The sequence below is a fragment of the Phyllopteryx taeniolatus genome, chromosome 6, assembly GCF_024500385.1.
Source record: "Phyllopteryx taeniolatus isolate TA_2022b chromosome 6, UOR_Ptae_1.2, whole genome shotgun sequence".
NCBI lineage: Eukaryota > Metazoa > Chordata > Actinopteri > Syngnathiformes > Syngnathidae > Phyllopteryx > Phyllopteryx taeniolatus.
In genome coordinates, this window is record NC_084507.1 from 12606213 (window position 1) to 12622007 (window position 15795).

Here is a 15795-nt window from a genome sequence, read left to right on the forward strand (position 1 = left end):
ACGGTGTAAAAAAGTAAAAAAACAAAAAACAAACATTCAATTATACAACACTGACTCTTTACAAAACAGAGTCATATAACAGAATTCATATTTTTAATTTGAAAAAAATACATTTTAATTTTACCATTGTGGGGATATGTATAAAAATACAGGGGAATAAAAACTGTTTCTGATTGATTCGTTTTTTAATAAATATAAATACAAGTATTTTTGGTTTGTTTTTTTAAAAAGGCTGCATTGTAAGGAGGAGAAAACCTCTGATTGGTATCGGGTTGACACTTCCTGAAAACCTTTGCTATTGCACAAATTGGTAATAAAAATAGATAGTGGAGAGGGGAAGAATGACTGCAAGAAGAAGACAACTGGTCGCATACACATACCGAGGTATGGTCAACATCATTTTTAACATATCTTTCTTTCCTTAAGTTACTTCCGAATAGCATCAACACACTTTGATGTAATATTCAGCTTTTACACGAAAGCATATACGACCTTCATAGATCCGATTTATAATTTGAGCCTTTAGTGCTAATTTTAAAAAGTGAAATCAAACATTTATATAGTTTTTTTTTTAAATAAAATGTATATGTACCATGTATTGTGGCTTTTTTTCTTGAAATATTTTGACTTTATTCAAATTTTTCTAACCAAATTGAAATTATGGGAAAATGGTCATAACAAAAAGTAGCATAGCATAAGTACTTTTTCTCTTCAAAATTACTTTTTCTTGAAATATTCCAACATTATTCTGCTTATATATATATATATATAGCAATTTAAAATTCTGAGAAAAAACGAATTTAAAAAAAATACAAAATGCAATTCCTCAACAAACAATTATGCAGCCACCAGGTAATATTTGTAAAAAAAAAAAAATAATTTTAAGTTTTTTTTTTTAACAAACATTACAAATTTATTCTTGTAAAAATGTCACACCTTTCTTGTAAAAATATATATTTTTCTTCAAATAGGACTTTATTCTCATCATGGTTTGTCATATTTCTCATCAAATGAAAATTAAATGGAAGTTTTATTGATTTGAAAAGTGTGAGATTAAAGTTAACATCCCATATGAACATGTGTATGTGTGTGTGTGTGTGTGTGTGTGTGTGCGTGTGTGTGAAAGGTTTCCTTTTAAACAGCAAAACTTCCCCCATGTTGGCTCCACTGGTGGCCTCAAAGTCTCCCGTTAGGATGTTCCTTCTTGCCTGGGCCACTATGCTCTTCCATGGGAGCGTCTATACAGGTATAACAACTAACAGTCACTACGGTGGGCAAGAGTGTATTTAACTCATATGTTAATGCATACCAAAAACATGAAACCACACTACAGCTTTCTTCTCAACATAAATACTCATGTAAAAGTAAAAAGTGTGTTGCATTAGAACTAGTCTGACAAGTACAATTTATCACAAAAGTTACTTGAGCAAATGTAATGGGGTAAATGCCGTACGTATTTCCTACCCACCTCTGACTACAGTCGACAGCTATCCGCTATATGCGGAACGTCACGTGACTAAACCTGGAAAACAGGTTAGCCGACTTACTTTGTATGCTGTGCTAACAAGAAGAAGAATCATCTTTTATTGTCATGAACATGCATGCATGCACACGAAATTTGTTCTCTGCATTTAACCCATCACAGTGAACACATACACATGTTAGTGGAACACACTGGAGCAGGGGGCAGCTGAAGCACCCGGGGAGCATTTCGGGGTATCAGTGTCTTGCTCAAGGACACCACAGCCGTGAGTCCGGGGGATGTTGGCGGATGGTCCAGTCGGGGTTTTGAACCTATAACTATGGGTTTGGAACATGATGGTTTTGAAACGAACTTGCTCAAATTTTGTTTTTTTTCTGGGGCGTGTTTTGGGACAAAATTTAAACGCATGTATATAATTTATTTAAACAGATATGATATGTACGTAAACAGGAATGAAGCCTAAACATCGGATATTGTCAGCTTTGGTGGCTCTGTGGGGACATCTTGTGTAAAACAAAAAAACACATTGTAGTTGTTTAAAGTTCCGACGCGATCTCCTGCTACAGGGTTCCGTAATTTACCCGTGCCAGAAGGAAGTGCTTTGTTCTGTTTTGCCGGATGAAGAAGTCGGTTGCGCATATATTAGATTCAGAGTGTAGATAGTCAGTCTTGATGTCAAAGTTGCGCATCGGTCACTACAGTGTTTTAAACCTTTTGATGTATTTAGTTTTGAAAGAGATGTGTCGCATTGTAACAAGCTACTGCATCGGCCTCAGCAAGACAAATTATATTTGTGAGAAAAAACAAAACGAAAATGATGTTTTATTTAGCGCTAGCTCGACATTGTAGCCAGTGTCTGGAGAATTTTTCCAGAACCGACTTGAACGGTTGCCACTAAAAGTGCCCTCATATTGGACACATTGGCTCACTCAGACATCCCCCAAAGTCTGGTTCTTTTATGTTCCGGAGCAAAGTGCCCAAGCCTCCTCAAATTGTTGCCCGCCCAAGGGAGGCCCCCCTCCTCAATGTCTGGTTCTTTTTCGCTCCAGCTATTCAAAGTGCACAGAGAGTTAGTCTTGATATCAAAGTTGCACATCAGTCACTATGGTGTTTGAGATTTTTATATTAGTTGTAGTATTTTGTGGTGCTGTTCCGAAGCAGGCACATCACATGGCAACAACATCTGCACGTTGGGCTTCTGCATCAGTCTCAACAAAACAGAGATCGTGTCTGAGGTGGGACTCTCCGCCTACATCCCGTGCTCCTTTTACGCTACGGGGTTCACGCCTCAGAGCGTCGTGTGGTTCAAGTGCTCCCAAAACAAAAGCAGATGCGGCGACTCGGAGATCATCTTCCACTCCAAGAACAGAGGGAAAGTCCCGAACGACTTCCGAGATCGAGTTCGCATGGTGGAGGCCGACGTGAGTCGCATGGACTGCAGCATCATCGTCAACGACCTCACGCCCTCAGACTCTGGAGCCTATCAGCTGCGAGTAAACGGCCTGCTGTTGAACAAGCCGGAGGGATTTATGTTCAAGAATCGAGTCTTGGTCACCGTAACAGGTAAGCTGCATGGATATACAGTGGTACCTTGACTTAAGAGTGACCCAACACATACATTTTTCGAGATACGAGTCGTCGCTTGGCCGACTCTTTGCTTTGAATTGCAAGCTAATGTTTGAGATACGAGCGCTAGATGGTTGCAACTCAGCCCACTTCACAACAAGCAGCAGTTGGCAGATAGTGCGCAATTCTTGAGGCTTCTAGCTGTTTATTGCCAAGATTACGGATTGTGTATACAAAACACCCACGTCGCTTTGCCTTAGGAAAGTACGCTAGCTTCATGCTAATACACAATACAACATGCCATAGATGGGCTAGCAAATAGTATGTCACAGTGCTGTAACCCTTTTACGCCAGTGATTCCTAACCATATAATATAATAATAATATATATTTTCCAATATACAGCGCTGTGAAAAAGTATTGGCCCCCTTCCCAAGTTTTAATTGTTTCCCCACTTCGTTTAAGATCATCAAACAAATGTAAAAACAGTATAAGACAAAGATAACCCAAGTAAACATAAAATACAGTTTTTAAATCTTGATTTTATTTATCAAGTGGGGTGGGGGGGGGGGGGGGGGGGGGGTTGCAAAACTACCTGGCCGGGCGTGAAAAAGTAATTGCCCCCTAAACCTACCAACTCTCAGCAGCAACAACTGAAATCAAGCAATTTTGCATTTCAGCTTGAGGTCACAAAGCGATGGCCGAATATTCAGGATTTTCTGGTAAACAGTAGAATTCATGGTTCCATCAATCACCGCAAGTCGTCCAGGTCCTGAGGGAGCAGGGCAGCCCAAGACTATCACACTACCACCACCATGTTTGACTGTTGGTATGATGTTCTTTTTCTGAAATGCCGTGTTACATTTACAGTACACCAGATGTAGCTAGAAACACACTCCTTACAAATACTTCAATTTATGTCTCGTCAATCCATAGAATATTCTCCCAAAAATCTCGGAAATCATTCAGATGTTTTTTGTTGTTGGTGTTGTTTCTGAAAAGTTGGACCATGTCGGCGGGTTCAAGTGGTTCGGTGGTATGAAAAGTCAATTTTGCAATTAATGTGTTGATTTCTCAATACTAATAAATAAATAAATCTAAAAGGTCATTATTTTCCCTAGGTCATTCTTTTTCCTGAGTGTATGTAACTTGAAGGTTTTATTTTCCCATTTCTGGATTATTGAATGTTCTGTGCCCCAAAAGGGTCATGTCGCCTGAATGGATGCATGTCTGTTTTTCCTCCCAGATGTGAAGCCGCCATCCATCTCCGGGCAGACGACGCTGAAGGCAGGCGACAACCTGACTCTTTTCTGCATCATGGACAGTTTCCCACCCTCTCGTGTCACATGGAACCTTCCCAATTTCAATGCGACAAACGTGCGACGTGGACCACAGCTGCATCCGACCATCGCTAGCGCCTATCTCGTTATCCCCAACGTGACGGCGGCCCACTCTGGACGCTACGAGTGCGCGGTTACCCACCATACAGCACACGTGGACGTGATGGTGACATGTGAGTAAACCTATTTTCAGTTCACTATGTACCTATTGGCATTTTTGGGTGGAATCAATCATGTCATCATTATTCAGGTGTTTTGTAAATGGCAAAACTAGTTCATCTGTATTGTTCTTATGACGGACATTTGAAAGTAGCAATAATGTTAACAGGGGATATAGCATCAAAGCTGAAGAATGATAATGTTTACAATCCAAGGTGTCTTCATTATCGTTTCAGTTTGTATCTTGTACCTCTTTACGGTGGCGTGGAAGTGCAAAACAATATAAGAAATTGTGAAACACTTTTACATTTCAGAAAACACATTAACAAAAGCAGAAACACTTTTACAAAAGACGAAACAAATTACAAAAGACGAAACACCTGGCAAGGGAACGTCCCATTTCACAGACATTCTTAGAAATCCCACGCCCCTTCTCGGCAAGACCCGCCCCGCTTCAACATGATTGGCTCCTGCATCGCGGGAAGAGTAGGCCACGCACATGAAACGAGATGCCCATCCCATATATAATTTTTAAAAAACTCAGAAGTTTATTATGTTTAGGTTTAGGACTAGGGTTGGGGTTAAGGCAGTTTAGGATGAGTTAAGGTTAGGATTATGGTGGTTAAGGCTGGCGCACACCGAGCACCGCCGCCGAACCCGACTGAACTATGGCGCAACGTGCTTGGCTTCGCAACTGCTTCCTCGAGCGGCCGATCGGTTGGCCACTAGTTTTGACGCGGTTCAAAATTAGAATCTCCGTTGCACGGCGTCTTCACGTCGCCGTTTCCATTCAATCAAAATGCACAGAAGCTTTCCCCTACGGTGAAAATACATTTCTGGGTTTGCCAGCCGTGCCGCCGAGTTGCCTCGGCTCAAGCCATATAAATATAACGTAAAGCATCAAATGTTGTTTAACATCAATGCTAAACTATATTCATAATGTATAATGTGCCTATCAATGAAAATCAATGTGATCAAGCGGAATATATTGTATATACAGCATCAAACGCCAATACAGGCTCGCTGTTCAGGGCGTCCATATTTACAATCGCTATTTGGGATGGACATCTCGTTACATGTGCGTAGCCTACCTGTTGAACTTAATTTTCAGCACAGATTCATTAAAACTGGCTATTTAAAACAACATTAAAAATGTTGATGATAAGGCAGGAATAAGCTGTACAACAGCTCTGTTTGATGCACGTCTTTTACTCAACATTGAGCAGCAGCCAACAACAACTTGTGCCGTCCTGTCTGCCTTCTGGGTTCTCTGCCATCACTCAGGAGCACAGTTACATTCAAAGAGCCAGTAGGCCATTTTGTGGTAAACTCCAGAATTACAGTCCCCTCCCAAAGCACTGGAACGGCGAGGTCAATTCCTTTGTTTTTGTTGTATACTGAAGACATTTGGGTTTCGGATCAGAAGATGAATATGAGACAAAAGTTCAAAATTCAGGCTTTTAGTTCACGGTATTTACATCTAGATGTGTTAGGACAAAGCACCTTTTGTTTGAAGCCACCCACTTTTCAAGTGAGCAAAAGTATTGGAACTGACATTATAAAATGAACTTAAAGTGAATAACATTTGATATTTGGTGGCATAACCCTTACTTGCAATAACTGCATCAAGCCTGCAACCCACTGACTTCACCAGACTGTTACATGCTTCATTTGAAATGTTTTTCCAGATGTTTTTTTCATGATCAAATTAATGGTGATCCTTTTTTTTTTTTTTGCAAGATCTCCCAGCCCGAGTGGAACCAACCTCTGCTCAGCTGTTCGCGGTTCTCTGATTTTAAGAAAGTGTTTCGGGATCGTAGTTTGTAGTATATTTACAGTTGAAATGATGAATACAGGCAATTCTAAATATCTTTTAGGGGTTGGGGGTTTAATAATTTTGAATAACTTTTTCTCTATTCACGGCAGGGTTCGGTCCCTATCCTCTGCCATACTTTCATGCTGATTGTGCACTTCTGCAGGGTTTACAGGCATCCTCAACGGGTCTGGATGTTCACTGCGGGGGCCGTTGTTGACCTGCGTGTGCGTCAGCGGCGGCGTCCCGCTACCAGTCGTCACGTGGCCGTTGCTGGAGAACAGAACAGTCTGCAGCGCCGTCACCGCTGTTTCCGACGACAGTGTAAACACAAGTTTTGCGCTACTTGTCGACGATCTCGCCGTCTCTGCTGTGGAGTGTGTCAGCATGCATAAAAATGGCGAGGACAGGAAAACACTTCACGTTCAAATAACATTAGAATGGGAAGGTAAGAGTTAATAACTAATTTCATCATAATAGCAGATATTGGCATCGACTGTATGTTGTGTTCTGACAAAATTATTTCACTTATTTTAGAAATATGACTTGATACTGGAAAATTGCAACTCTCTCCGGGAAAATAAAAAAAAATTCTTGGATAATTCCGACCTCGTAAAATTTGGGCTTATATTTTTAAAGCACAATTTATTCTTGGAAAATGATGACCACGTAAAAAAATAAAGAAACAAAAAAAAAAGTATTCTTGTTCTTGTTAAATTACGAATTATTTCTCGTAAAATTGCAACTCTTTCTCGTAGATATATTTTCATGAGTGACTTTTCCTCTTAAAATTCTGACTTGTTATAAATTTCTTTTTCTTGGAGAATTAAAACTTGTTCTCGTAATATTTCAACTCTTGTTGTATTCTCGTAAAGTCCCGACTTGTTCTCATAAAAGTATGATTTATTCTCTTAATTTCTACCTGTTCTGGGAAAATCACAACTCGTTAATGGAAAATTATAACATATTCTCATATTCTCGTAAAATTATGACTAGTTCTCATGAATTTACAACTTGTTCTTGGACCATTCATTGTTCTCATAATATTTGAACTCTCAATATATTCTCGTAACATCATTTTATTCTCAGAAAATTATGAATCATTTTAAAATATGACCTCTTGTAGAATTACGATTTATTCTCAGAAAATTTGGATTCATTTTAAAATGATGACTTCTTGTAGAATTAAAACGCATTCTCGGAAAATGACAACTTGTTCTGGAAAAACTTCAACAGTCATAATATTGCCACTTTGGACTAATTTTTGTACTAATTTACTTATTCTTGTAAAATCACAACTCACTCAATATTTTAACTTTCCACATTTTCTTGTAAAATTCAGACTTTCTTACTCACACTTAAAATGAAGATTTATTCTTGTAATATCTGAACTTTTGACTTATTTTTGTAAAATAAGACCAATAAGACTTTTTCTTGTAATATTTCAACTTGACTTATTCTCACAAAATTGCAAAATAGTCTTGTAATATTATATTTCTTTTCAATGTGTGTATAAAGTTGAAACCTCTAAAATTATCAGAAAAATTTTAATTTCATGACAGTCAGCTGTTAGCACGCAACTAATTTAGCATCTGTAGCTACTGACCATTTCTTTATTCTAACCAACATGAACAACACTTCCCCCCCCCATTTTTTATTCAGAACAAGGTTTGAAAAATATCACGCTTCGTCTAGATGTCTTCATCGCATTTTTGAGTGGAGCACTTCTGTCCGTCTTCTTGTGTTGCCTGTCCAAGACCTGTTGCAGGTACGCCATCTTCTTCTTTTCCTGCTTTTATTGGAAAATAGAGATGGTACGTGTCCCTGTTTCTTTCCAGAAGAGCAAAAAAAAGCTCCGGGGGTCTGGATCTGGAGCTGATGGCCCCACAAGAGGACCCACAGGTATACATTTAAAATTGGAACTAATAGAAAAAAAATCTTTGTAGCATTCATAACTTTCACACATGTAAAAAAAAAAAAAAGTTAACCGTTGTAAAATGTAAACATTGCTGAATCCATCAATATTTATAAAATAAGTGACGCAGCTAGCCAATCGGTGGCTAGCTCGTTAGCTATCAGTAGCATCTAAGGTTAGCGGTTGACAGCGGTCGACCTCTGCTTATCAAAACAAATTTCCCCGAGGGAAATCAGCTCTACTACGGTCAAACTGTTGTTATCAGAAAACCATTCACAACTATCAGACAAGTGTAAAAATAAATAAATAAATAAATTAATTAATTAATAACCAATATTTACAAAACAATAGACAAAACGAATCGGTTAACCCAAGGGTGTCAAAGTCATATTCACAGTGGGCAAAATTAAAAATTGGGACAAAGTCGCGGGCCAAACTCAGTATTTATTGGAAATTGACTGCGATTCTGCATATTTGCCCTTTTTCTTCTAAAACCGTATCATATAAAAGCAAACTTATGTTTTTCTTAAACACTGAATCTGGAATAAGCACTTTAATATTATAAACACATGAGAAATCATATTTGCGATAAAAGACACATCAGTGATATTTCTTTAGTTAAATAGAGAAAATAAATTATTGTTTCTCTCTCTCTGTAGCCTTTTGTTTCTTTTCAATAGAAATCTTTTTTTTTAAAGAACAACAACCCTCCCCCCAAATATGAATGTTCTTTAATAATATATTTTTTAAAAACTTTAACCTATTAAAAATGTCCGCATAGGAGTTGAAAAAGTGCATAAAGAAAACATTCATTCAAGCTATGTTAATATTCTTTCGTTACAGCCACGTTGGCTCTGCACACAAGACAAACAGGTCTGTTCTTTCCTCTTTTGGACAGATATTGTGCCTCCCACCTGTCTTGAAAGATCTTGTTTTCCATATTTTCTTTGGTGATTTTTTTTGGAAGGGGAGGTATAAATTTGCCCGGGGAGACTTGTAGCATGATTGCTAATGACTGCAACAGAAATGGAGGGGGCGCTTCCCGGTCTCGACTGATGCGCCAGCACACTAGCATTCGAGGATTTGTAGTATTAGCGGTGGATGCGCAATATACCGGCTGGCCTGCTCTAATACACATTTAATATGGTCTTGTGGACCGAATAGAATTTTCATTGCAGGCCAGATTTGGCCCCCGGGCCTCAGTTTGACATATTGGGTTAACCAGTTGCTGGCTAGCTAGTTAGCTAGTGGTCGACCCCCGCTGCCTGGACCTCACCGTCTTGAAATACTCTGGAACGCTCTTCTTTTCATGTGCCTTTTGTTTGGAATGAGTGCTGCCAAAAAAGCCAAATAACAAGCAAAACTTACAGTTGATACCGTAATGCTTGCTGCATTGAGCGCCCATGAGGGATGCTACCAATCAATCAATCATCACCCAAAAAATTCGATGAAATTGGTCTACCTTTTGATAATAAGTGACAATGAGTATATCAGTGAGCTAAATAGTGGCTATCATAGCTAGGCTAGCATTACCTGCTAGCATGAGCTGGGAGTGAAGTCCATGCTAATGCTAGAAGCTAATGCTAGCTGCTAACTCTTGAAATATTCAGCTGGAACATTTATAGTATCATCTAGCCAGTTGGCGGCTAAGTAAGTAGCGACTAGCGCTAATTTTAAGGTCAACATCCTCTCTCGTCAGGAATATGGCCTCAAAGATTGCGGCGAGGAAGGGTCCAAAGCGGACGTGGAGTACGCCAGCATCAACTTCTCCGCGTTAAGGAGAAACAACACCAGGGAGGTGGTGACTAATCATCAGGGGACAGAGTACGCCGAGATCAAGACAAAGGGGGATGGTGAGCGATCGCTGCAGCGGAACGACGATATAGAAGAGGAGGAAATTAAGGTGGAGGACAGCACACAATGCAACAATGATAAGAAAGAGGAGGAAGAGGAGGTCTTGTATTCAAATGTGTAGGATGCAATGAATGGTCACCCTCTGCTTTAATTCACAAGTTTTCAACTGTTGTGCAAAGCCCCAATAGAAACCACTCACAGGAACTAAAGATGTTTTGATTGACAGTATTGATGTGTAATGAAGGCTTTAGTGGGGAAAATAGTTGACCATATACACTTAAAACTAAATTTTAAGCATTTTTATCTATTTTTTTTAATTTTTCATTCTATACATCTTAAAGGTTTATAACATTTTAAGTCCAGCATATGTACAAACCTATATAATGTAGATCTTTCTTTCAGTTCTCAGAGGGCCATACAAAATTTATTTTTTTAAAAATGGGGAAAATAATTTAAAATGCAAATAAAGGTTCCAAAATTTTTTTGAAAAAATGAATTATTATATATATGATAATATATTAATGACCACGGGTAAATTGTTTTTGACCATTTAAAAATATTCCAATAATATTATGGTTGTTGAAAAAAACGGATTAAAATATAATAATTCAGCATTATAATTATAATTGAATATCATCATTTGATTTCTAAAGTAACATTTTCTAACAAATCTGATTAGATTGTGCAGGTCATGGACGCAGATGGTACTGAGGACACATTCCCCCCTCCCCCCCAGATTCATAATGACCCCAGTGTCTCCACGTAAGGCTGCATAAATATTCAGTTAAATATGGCAAATTTGTGCCACAAGTATGAACACATTAAGCCCCATTTTGAGTAACATGTTGTGAAAAAGTGCCTCATTTGGAAGTAGTAATGTTGGTGTCTGGCCAAGAATTTGTACGACTAAGTGACAACATGACTTCTACTACTACTATAATTAACATCTAACATTAACAATAACAACATCACTCTTAGTAACTATTTCCTTCCAGCTTCCTCTTACGTCACAGTGCTTTGAGCGCGCACGTTTTTTGGGCTCTTTTTCTTTTGTCGAATGTTCACACATGCACACACACAAGCTCACATGTACACTTCGTACACTCGCACACTTGTGCACACAGACACACACACACGCACGCACACATTAAAGTCATATATTTTCATTCCACCTAATTTTGGATTATTTCATGTTAGCAAAACAACAACAATCTCTTGATGTGTTTCCAGATTTCTTTCATCTTCAAGCCGTACATGATTGGATTGAACAGAGGATTGAACACCACTATTTGTAGACTCATAATCAGTCGCGCACTTCTTGGAAGCACCGACTCCAGTAGCTCTGTGATGATATCAAAGAAAACCAAACAGGTGAAGGTGATTAAAACAATCAGATGAGGTAAACACGTATCCAACGCTTTTTTCCGGACTTCTCCGTGGCTACGGTAGGCGACAATGAATATCTTTACGTACGTGAAGACGATGAATAGCATAGGGATGAGCCCTATACTTATTAGACTAATTGAAGTCCACACAGTGAGAGACTTTGGTGTAGTACAGTGAATCGTAACTAATGTAATATTGCAATAAAATCCACCCAAAGTAAAGTTGCAGATTTTTTGTTTGGACTGAATGACAGTTGACACCAACATTTGACAGGCTGGAAAAAACCAGGCCAAAGCCAAGAAGACGCTGACAGTGGTCGTGCCCATGGTAGTTGCATATTGCAGAGGCCTGCAGATGGACACATACCTGTCATAAGCCATGGCTGACAGCACCATTAAGTCAGAACCAGATAAACTGTAGAAAAGAAAAGCCTGGACCAAACAGCCGGAATAAGAAATGCTCTGCTGGTGAGACAAGACGTCCACAATCAGTTTGGGGTAAATAGCAGTGCTGAACAAAAGCGAGTTGAGAGACAAAGCAGCAATGAAAACGTACATGGGCTCATGAAGGTTCCTGTGCATCCAGATGACACAAATTATGATGCAGTTTGAGTAAAGAATGAGAACATACAGTGCCAAGAAAAACATCAAATAAACATATCTGTACTTGTCCACATCTACATAGCCACCAAGACGTAGCACCAGTGTTCCATTCCAATCCATCGTGACAGAGCACACCAGACAAATATGACACGCATGCAAAATAGATCATACAAGTGTTCACCTTGCTGCTGATGAAGTGTTCGTGAGCAGTCGATGAGGAGAAAGAAGACATCTACCTGATAATCAGGATGATGACAGCCTGCGATTGGTCATCGGGTTGAGGAGGCGTTCTGTTTCCTCCCTCTGTTGCCTTCAAATCCTCAGAAGGCCAAACACAAAATATGTGTTTGGTGATGAAGAAGACAAAATTACATACAACAAGACTACTATACCCTAAAATCCTAAAACCAACCTTACACCTGAGAACTGATGATGACACAGAAACCAACTTTACACCCTAAATCTGATTCGACCAAATGTAGCTGAGAAGTGGCGAAGCTGTGTTTCGACACTTGGTTCAAACATGCGTGGAATCACGAGATCACTATGAACGAAGCCTCGAACGTCAGAGCAGTGTCCAACTGGGTGGGGGTGTCTGATGCATTCAAAACCCCTTCAAATATGTCAGAATCATTTTCCACAAACAAGCCAAGGAGGTAGAAAAATATTTACATTGCAAACATTTCTAGAGTGGCGGCACGGTGAGCGACTGGTTAGCACGTCTGCCTCACAGTTCTGAGGATCCAGGTTCAAATCTGGCCTCCCCTGTGTGGAGTTGTATGTGCTCCCCGTGCCAGCGTGGGTTATCTCCGGGTACTCAAGTTTCCTCCCACATGCATGATAGGTTCATTGAATTGCCAAACAACCATTCGCACTCACATTCACACCTACGGGCAATTGAGTCTTCAGTCGACCTTCCATGCACGTTTTGGGGGTGTGTGAGGAAACCGGAGTGCCCGGAGAAAACCCACGCAGGCACGGGGAGAACATGCAAACTCCACACAGGCGGGGCCGGGGATTGAACCCCGGTCCTCAGAACTGTGAGGCAGATGTGCTACTAGTCGGCCATGGTGCCGCCCGTTTTTTGTGCAATACACTTTAATTGAATTATTATTCAAGTACAGTTTTTCATTGTACTATATTTAAGCACAGTGCTAATGTTGAAACTGCATGTTACAGTGGCTTACACTAATGTTACAGCAATATTACATCATGCATCAATAAAAATAACATTAATATATGAATTTATCTGTATTTAAAAAAATAAACTTATTATTACACGAGAAATAAAAGCTCTCATTCTGTCCAGTTATTGGTATATGTATTCATGTTCTGTTACATGGTGTCTTCGAAAGGTTTTCTTTTCCCACTTGTGATCTTTTTCCATTCTTTAATTTGTTTTGGAAGTCGATCGTCATTCATTCGAACAAGATGACCTGCCGAACATAGTTGACTTTTGATAACAAGGGCTTCGACACTGCTTGTTTTGGCTTCAGTCAGTACACTGATGTTAGTCCTCTCGGCTTTCGAGGTGACGCGGAGGATACGACGCAAACAGCGCTGGTTAAATGGTGAACCCTTGCTCCCTTCTACATACCTGACAGCGACTCCTTCGCTTCTTTTGATCTAAATTCTAAAAGCATATGGAAGTGTTTTGTGCTGGACAGAGTGGGGCCTTCACATCTCCCTTGCAAGTGCATCTAATTATTGCTACATCCTGGGGACGCACGATTCTGACCATTTTCGTATCAGTGTACCTGGTGGTTTTATGGGTAGTGTCGTGGTATCAAGCAGATACCTCATCATCTTTCCTCATCAGCCATGTCTCACACCTGCACAACAGGATGGTGCTGACCACCACTTAGGAGAGCCTTCCCTTCGTGCTCAGGGAGATCTGATGGCAGGACCACAGACGAGGTTGATGCGATTGTCGATTTCTATGACATCTTGTCCGGTCTCCACGAATGAAGAGCCAAGGTGCTCGTCATAAAGCATCACGCCGTGTAGTAGGCTTGCAGATCGTTGGGGTTGGCATTACTAGGGCCGAAATGACCTTAGTCTTGGCAGCAATGATGCGCAGCTCATCAACAAGTGCGTGCTGATGTAACCTGTTGAGTATTAGCGGCATGCCGGTATGGTTATTTGCCATGTCATATTAAAAATTAGATGTTAATATTCATTCAATCGTTTTAAACGTGACCTCTGCGTCTGTTTTGTCTTAATACAGCTATTGACAACTCTTCTGATCGGTCATCATGTTGACAGAAGTGTTTTTTTGTTGTTGTTGTTCAATGTGTGCAACATCTATATTTTTGTATGACGTATTTTTGTATTTAACACATGAAAAACAAACGATGAATAACAAGCTGGGCCTGAGGGAACGACTAATGATGACCCAATGATCACAGTTGTTGTCTTGTTTGTCAGACCCGTTTCTCCCAAGAGAGACCGTGACCACCGGCTCATCATTAGCTGCTCCCTGAGGTCGCCCTTGTTTTTAAACCACCCTTACATCACTCACTGGTCCTTTAGCATGTTGCATCACACCACTACTATCCTGCGGGATCGATCAAGTAGCCAAGCTAAAATAAGTTTAACTAAGAAAACATGGCTGTGACCACTGGATCATCATTAGTTCTTCCCACAGGCCCAGCTTGTTATTCAGCTATCCTTCTGGTCTACAGCAGGGGTGTCAAACTCATTTTTTGTCACGGGCCGCATCGCAGTTCTGACTTCCCTCGGCGGGCCGCTACGACTGTGGACCCATATAAATGAAAGATTACCTCATATACTGTAATTACAGTATACACAACACATTGATGAATAACCAGTTTTGAAATCAGAAGCCTATAAATACATGTTTTTCAACTATTACATTTCTTTTCAAAGGGGGATTGGTAACAAAAAAAGATGCTTGCAAATATCTCAACGGTATTACACCAGAATACAATTAGCGTTTTGGATTTGCTTTTCGCGAGCCACATAAAATGAGGCGACGGGCCGGATCTGGCCCCCGGGCCACCAGTTTAACACCTGTGGTCTACAGTATTATGGTATAGTTTTAACATAAACATCACTTCGTATTGAATTTCTTTCTTTCATACCATATTACCCACACCTTAATCATGAACAGATTAATCAAATGAACCACAAAAGAGCTAATTCAAATGTTTTATTTGCGTGATTATTCACTCATTCACTGCCAGTCCTCCATATTAACATGAATATTTGAATTCAACAGCCGTCCGTGGCAGTGACTGAATCTGGCTTGACAGTTCACTGACATTTGAAACACACACCAACATTCTTCTCTCAAAACTCAGTCAAAAGCAGATTGGAGATGGACCTTTGACCGCTGCCAACTCTTGTATTAGTTGAAATGGTGAAAATTTCTTGGTGAATATTAACTTTCCATCTCCTTTGTAGTACCGGGTCACTGTTAAACGTGTTAAAATAAAAATCACTGAACATACCAGGCAGTGTTAGCTGGAAGGGATGTCCCTTCATCTTTAAAAAAATAAAAACCTTTGTGATGAAATTTCAAGCTGGGAAAGTACCAGCGCCGAGCTATTGAATGTACCTATTACACAACCCCATGTATCACACATTTAACGAATTCGTCGTCCGTTTACCTTGAAACATACGAACAGTGGAAACTGATAAGCCACCTAACCTTAC

The 15795-nt window shown here is 39.8% G+C and overlaps 1 protein-coding gene across 7 annotated transcripts; it reads left to right on the forward strand.

The window, feature by feature from the left end:
* The first annotated feature begins 230 nt into the window (after nt 1-230).
* On the forward strand, nt 231-13353 carry LOC133479907 (vascular endothelial growth factor receptor 1-like). 7 transcript variants are annotated; one of them, XR_009789109.1, is made up of 11 exons: nt 231-384; nt 1127-1246; nt 2642-3046; nt 4295-4561; nt 6527-6808; nt 8023-8128; nt 8199-8262; nt 9975-10178; nt 10809-10891; nt 11360-11500; nt 11789-13352. XR_009789109.1 is itself a non-coding variant. In XM_061777448.1 (10 exons), the coding sequence occupies exons 1-10, from the start codon at nt 342-344 to the stop codon at nt 11888-11890; spliced, it is 1731 nt and encodes a 576-aa protein (XP_061633432.1). In that variant the 5' UTR covers nt 231-341; the 3' UTR covers nt 11891-13353. The 7 variants fall into 7 exon arrangements, 4 of the variants coding, with proteins under 4 accessions (XP_061633432.1, XP_061633431.1, XP_061633433.1 ...); XR_009789108.1 differs by lacking the exon at nt 10809-10891 and having other exon boundaries at nt 11789-12012; nt 12200-13351; XR_009789110.1 differs by lacking the exon at nt 11789-13352 and having other exon boundaries at nt 9975-10128; nt 11360-11498.
* The last annotated feature ends 2442 nt before the right edge of the window (nt 13354-15795 follow it).

Excerpts from the sequence above, each read along its gene's own strand:
- LOC133479907 (XM_061777447.1), top strand. The coding sequence starts at position 342 with ATGACTGCAAGAAGAAGACAACTGGTCGCATACACATACCGAG. Across the intron at positions 4,562-6,526 it reads CGTGGACGTGATGGTGACAT|GGTTTACAGGCATCCTCAAC; the intron begins GTGAGTAAACCT and ends GCACTTCTGCAG. Across the intron at positions 6,809-8,022 it reads AATAACATTAGAATGGGAAG|AACAAGGTTTGAAAAATATC; the intron begins GTAAGAGTTAAT and ends TTTTTTATTCAG.